At 50.4% G+C, this 5,176-nt stretch overlaps 1 protein-coding gene across 1 annotated transcript; it reads right to left on the bottom strand.

Moving 5' to 3' along the window:
* Positions 1-685: 685 nt before the first annotated feature.
* LOC136844024 (uncharacterized) lies at positions 686-3,777 on the bottom strand. The gene is made up of 3 exons (XM_067113038.1): positions 2,112-3,777; positions 1,763-1,978; positions 686-1,452 (listed from the first exon to the last, which is right to left on the bottom strand). Exons 1-3 carry the CDS (start codon positions 3,775-3,777, stop codon positions 686-688), a joined length of 2,649 nt encoding a protein of 882 aa, XP_066969139.1.
* Between the last annotated feature and the right edge of the window lie 1,399 nt (positions 3,778-5,176).

Genomic DNA, 5,176 nt, shown 5'->3' with positions numbered 1-5,176 from the left:
AACGCAGAATCAAAGCATGGTTAATTATACATAATCGTTCATCCAGGCAGGGGCCTCTCTCTTCCTTGAGGGCCGTACCTTTGGCGTTGATGGGGAAGACTTTGGCTTATGAGCCACTTTGTCTTCGGTAGGAGTGGCTCCTGTTGGCTCACTGGCGGGCAGTTCAATGACCTTGAGGTGTCGTCTGTTTCTTATCGATGAACGCCCACTGCCATCTAATCTTACTGTGTGCTGCCTATGAGGTCGTTGCTCGACTATAATTCCCAGCCTGTCCCAGCCCTTAGTCATCTGGTTCTGAACGCTAACGTGTGTGCCTGGCTGTATGGGCGTGAGCCTCCTGTTGGTGCCGCTGTCAATTATCTTCTTATTTCTTTTTGCTACTTGACGTTCTCTTTTTCTAATGGATTTTCTCCAGTGGCGGTCTACCATATAGTTGAGTTTTGCGGTCGGAACACCATCGCGTAGCTGTCTCCCAGTTGCCAGTTGTGCCAGAGATTTATTTATACTCCTCAAGGGCGTGTTCAGGTACTGTAGCATGGCCAATGACACCTTGTCGTTATCGAGGCTCCCAGTCCCACTGATACTTGTTCTAATTATCCTCTTTGCGGACTTAACCGCGGCCTCGGCTCTCCCATTTGACTGCGGGTAGTGGGCAGATGATAGGCGTATGTCAACTCTCCATCTCCTACAGAAAGCCATCATTTCTTCGCTCACTAGACAATTGTTCAGGTGCTCCCCACCGAGTGAAGTAATTCCTAAGTTTTGTCATGACCTTTGCGGACGAGGTGCCATTAGGGAAGTGGGCTATTTCTAGCCAGCCTGTAAGCCTGTCGCAGTATGCCATGTACGTGTGTCCTGCAAGCTGAAACAGGTCCATGACGGTCTGTTGGAATGGATACTCTGGGGCAGGGGTCATCCTCAAGACTTCGGCAGGCAGTGATGGTGAGTGGACGTCGCACGATGTACACTGTGAACGATGATGCTGGAGGTCGCCCTCGATGCCCGGCCAATAGACTGAATGTCTCGCTCTTCTCAACATTGTATCAAGGCCTTGATGTCCAGCATGAAGGTTGGCGGCTACCTGATGGCGGAGCCCTTCGGGAATGACAAGGCGTATGCAGCTGTCGTTGAAACAGTATGTGACCAGGTTGCCAGATGTAGACAAACGTTCCCTGACGCTGTAGAAGGGCCTCAAACATGCAATTTCTCGGGATTTCTTCGGGTTCCAGTCCCCTGCAGTCACTCGAGCGACTAGTAGCTGATATGCTGGGTCGTCCAGGGCGGCCTCTTCAACAATGTTCTCATCTATGGTGCACTGCTCCTGTAGGTTTTCTGTGATTGCTGACACCATGGCAATCATTAATTCTTCGTTGAAGCTCTCATCCTGTCTATCTGGCGCGGTCCTCAGGGCAGGAAATCGAGAGAGGAAGTCAGCAGCATGATTTCTCTTGCCTGGTAGGTATTTAACATGGAAATTATACAATAATGTTTTCTCCTTCAATCTAAACAGTCTGGGGTTGGTAATATCGCCGAGACTTCTATTACCTAGTAACTTAACTAAAGGCGGTGATCTGTGACAATTGTCAAGTTCGGGCAGCCCAATAAGAACAGCCGTGCCTTTTTTAAACACCAGGCCACCTCAAAGGGCCTCCCCCTCCACAGCTGCATACCCAGACTCGGCGGGCGTGAGAAACGACTGCCACAAAGCGCTATTCTCCAACCATCTCTACAGCAGAAGGGGTGTCGACGGATGTACACCTGCAATATTGCTGGAGGATGACGAATCCCACGCCCTCTTTACTCCAGTCAGTGACTGCAACAGTCGGTCGCAGCTTGTCGTAGTAGGTGAGGCCATCCTTGGCTAACTTGCAGACGGTGTTTTGCACTTGACTAAACCTCTCCTGAAGGTGCTCATCCCAATAGACCTGTTTGCCTGAGGGCTTCTTCAGTAGGTCTCTAAAGTGGGTCATGATAGGCGCTGTTGTCAGGAAGGGGCCAGCTGATTGACGAAACCATACCATGACCTAATGTTAGATATTGTGGGCTTTTGGGGCATCGAAAAATTCTGATGGTAGATAGACAATCTTCTGAAGGCTTATAGGAGTCCCAACCGACGTCAAACCCGACGAATTCCACTTCTTTCTTGCAGAACTTGAATTTTTCTGGTTTTAAGGTGATGCCTTTAGATGCACAGACTGCGAGGAAGTCATACACATACCAAAAGGCCCCTTCCACGCTTGAATCATAGAGGAGTGTGTCGTCCACACACTTGAATTTCCTGGGTACTTCTTCAATGGCATCATCGAAACGACGTGTATATGCGTCGGAGGCAGAACAATGCCCCATTGGTGTCCTTCGGTATTGATACCTGCCCCAAGGTGTGATGAATGTAGTTAGGGGTATGCTCTCCTTGTCCAGTTCCACCTGGTGAAATCCCCAATAGGCATCGGCCACAGTCTTGTATGAGCAGAGGGGAATGCTGGATACCATATCGAAGGGCGTGGGGGTATGGTGGGTCTCCCTCCTACAACTTGCATTGAGCTTCTGATAGTCGACTGTACGTCTTGGTTGCCCCGATTTCTTGGCCACAACCACCATACGTGAACACCATTCTGTAGGCTCCCCAGAGGGAGCTCGTTGTAAGACCCCTCTCTTAATGTCCTCCTCCAACTGGGCTTTCACCTCTTTTTCCCAGTGCTTGGGTACTGACGCAGGTGTGTGGCAGGCATAAGGAACTGCATTAGGTAATAGGTGGATACGGTGGGGTTTCCCTTCCATTACCGGGAGGGGCTCTCTCTCGGTGTTGAAGGTCGTGCTTGAAAAATGGGCTAATAACCAGTCTTCCAATCTGGTAATATTCTCCTCAGTAGGGGAAAACGGGATGGTCGACGGTCTTGCAGATTGATCGGTTGCTTCGACGGACGTATGGGTCGCACTTGCTGCTGTGGGGGCCGAGTCCGAGAAGGGGGCATGGTTTGGAAACGTTTCTGGCACAAGACCTAGTTTCTTGCAAGCGTCCATGGATAGATAAAAGTCAATGGAAGACTTTACGAAATACACTTCCTGGGTTGTGTGCCTCCCCTTGTATTCTATAGTACACAAGGTCGACCCTAAACACTTCAGATGTAGGTTGGCAAAGTCTCGCAACCCTCCCTTCAACCTCAACACAGCCGGTTTCACGTTCAACGTCGCAAGAACAGTGGGTCCCGCAACACAAACCTGGGCACCAGCGTCCGGCACCGCTCGTACACCGGACCACTCAGTTGAGTTGGCCATGCATACATCAACACGAATAGTGGGTTGTGGGGACGGCCCATTCCGCAACCTTGCCTCTGCCGCTACGACAACTGCAGTCACTGCACTCACTATGTCCGACTCCTCTGCCAGACCACTGACGTTTTTCTTGGCGCTCCGCCCTCTGCAACACTTCTTCAAGTGTCCAGTTTTACCGCACCCGTGACATGTCGTGTTTCTTGCTGGACATGAGGAATACCCAGAGGCATGACGAATACCACAATTACCACAGGGGCGTGATTGTACTTTCATAGGGGCACTCTTGTCGTATTTATTAAGGGCGGCAGCCACCTCGGGTTCTTCCTCACACACTTCGGCAGCAGCTGCTCTAGGGAAGCTGCTAAGCCATGCCCTATTACAAAGGGCGTCGTCACGGGCGGCCTCAAACGCACTGCACATGACTCTGAGGGAGTCGATATCACGAATATCATTACACGACTGAAATACTTGCCTTTTTAGCACTTTATCACTTAGGCCTACCATGAGCTTACGCAATAGCATATATTCAGATAAATCATGATTACAATTAGGACAAGTGAATGCACAATCGGTAGCCTTTTGCGTACACTTAATAAAAAAATCATTAAAGGACTCACTAGGCTCTTGGGCCAAATCAAAAAACTTTAGCCACTGCACTGCTTGATTAGAAGCTTTTATCACTAATTGCTTAACTGCATTGAATGCCCCTTCAGTAGAGAGGGCACTCCACTGCGTGTCGGTATATCTAGAATCAAGTGCACGTTGCAATATCGGGACACAATGTAGCCTTATGTGATGAACAGCCTCGTTAGGCTTCACCTTGCATAGCTGCAACCAACACTCCATTGACCGTTTCCAAGACCTGAAGGCTGCAGGGGACACCTCAGCCTCGCACTTTTCTGGAGCTGCTGATGAAGGGATCCTTGGTTAGGGGACATTGCTTCCCAGGTGACAACGCTGTTATCTCAGCCTGAAGGTTCTGGATGGCCTGTTGCTGGGTTTGTAACACGTGTTGAGCCTGCAGCATTGAAGCCGGCGATATCCTGGCGCCGGTTCCTGAACTTCCTGTCCTTGCAATTCTGCCCCTGGGGGATGCAAACAAGGGTCGTCTCGGCGGTGGTGCCATGCTGTACTATGGATATGGCTGTAGGTCCTATTTCTTCATTCACTGCTCCATGTTGGGTCTAATGCTAGGCAGGATCAGGAAATGATACTCATCATGGTTTCGTATCTTCATTACAACTGACTCACAGCGGAAGACGGAAGTACAGATAGCTCGTGACAATGACGTCACTTATATGGGCGGCGCTTAGGCGCTGCTAGCAGGTTCATGAGCTAATACATCTTACAGTACCCCTTCCTTGGAAGACCAGGAACTGGCATCCTCGGACGCAGAAGTCGAGATCGCTCTCGCTCCGGTTGTCGCAGCAGCCGGAGTAGGGAGCCCTCCTGCAGCCTCTGAAGTTGTCCTGACTTCGCGCCCGCTAGCCCTTCTGGCCTGTCCCCGGAGTCGGTGCCCTCATCACCTCCTAGGCCTGCTACTGATAGGCCTTGGAGGAACCCGAAGAAGAAGAAGAAGGGGCGGAAGAGAGCCAAGTAGTTGCCGAGCTATAAGCTCATCCAGGCATTAGTGCCTTCTTGGCACAGTGCCCTAACATCTAAGAGTGATCCTGGCCCCTTGCCCAGAGGAGGTAGCCAGTGTGATCTCTTCCTTTTACTTGTACCTAGCCTAGACCGCCTTAAAGTACGGTACATCAATTTAGTAACCCTGTTCCTTCCACTTACCACCGAGCCGCAGTAATCACATAAGTGGCCTAACTAATTTCAATAATCTTAACTATTGTGAACCGAGCCACGATGCTCAGGACACGCATGGCCTAAGACCTCAGTGAGGCACCCATTT

The sequence above is a fragment of the Macrobrachium rosenbergii genome, chromosome 12 (assembly GCF_040412425.1).
Source record: "Macrobrachium rosenbergii isolate ZJJX-2024 chromosome 12, ASM4041242v1, whole genome shotgun sequence".
Lineage (NCBI taxonomy): Eukaryota > Metazoa > Arthropoda > Malacostraca > Decapoda > Palaemonidae > Macrobrachium > Macrobrachium rosenbergii.
This window is presented reverse-complemented; position numbering and strand designations above follow the sequence as displayed.

Bases quoted from the DNA above. Each gene is read 5' to 3' on its own strand.
- LOC136844024 (XM_067113038.1), bottom strand. From the start codon at position 3,777: ATGGTAGGCCTAAGTGATAAAGTGCTAAAAAGGCAAGTATTTCAGTCG. The intron at 1,979-2,111 runs GTTGGGACTCCT...TCCTGACAACAG, and splicing joins ATTCGTCGGGTTTGACGTCG to CGCCTATCATGACCCACTTT. The intron at 1,453-1,762 runs GCAGGTGTACAT...AATACCTACCAG, and splicing joins CGTCATCCTCCAGCAATATT to GCAAGAGAAATCATGCTGCT.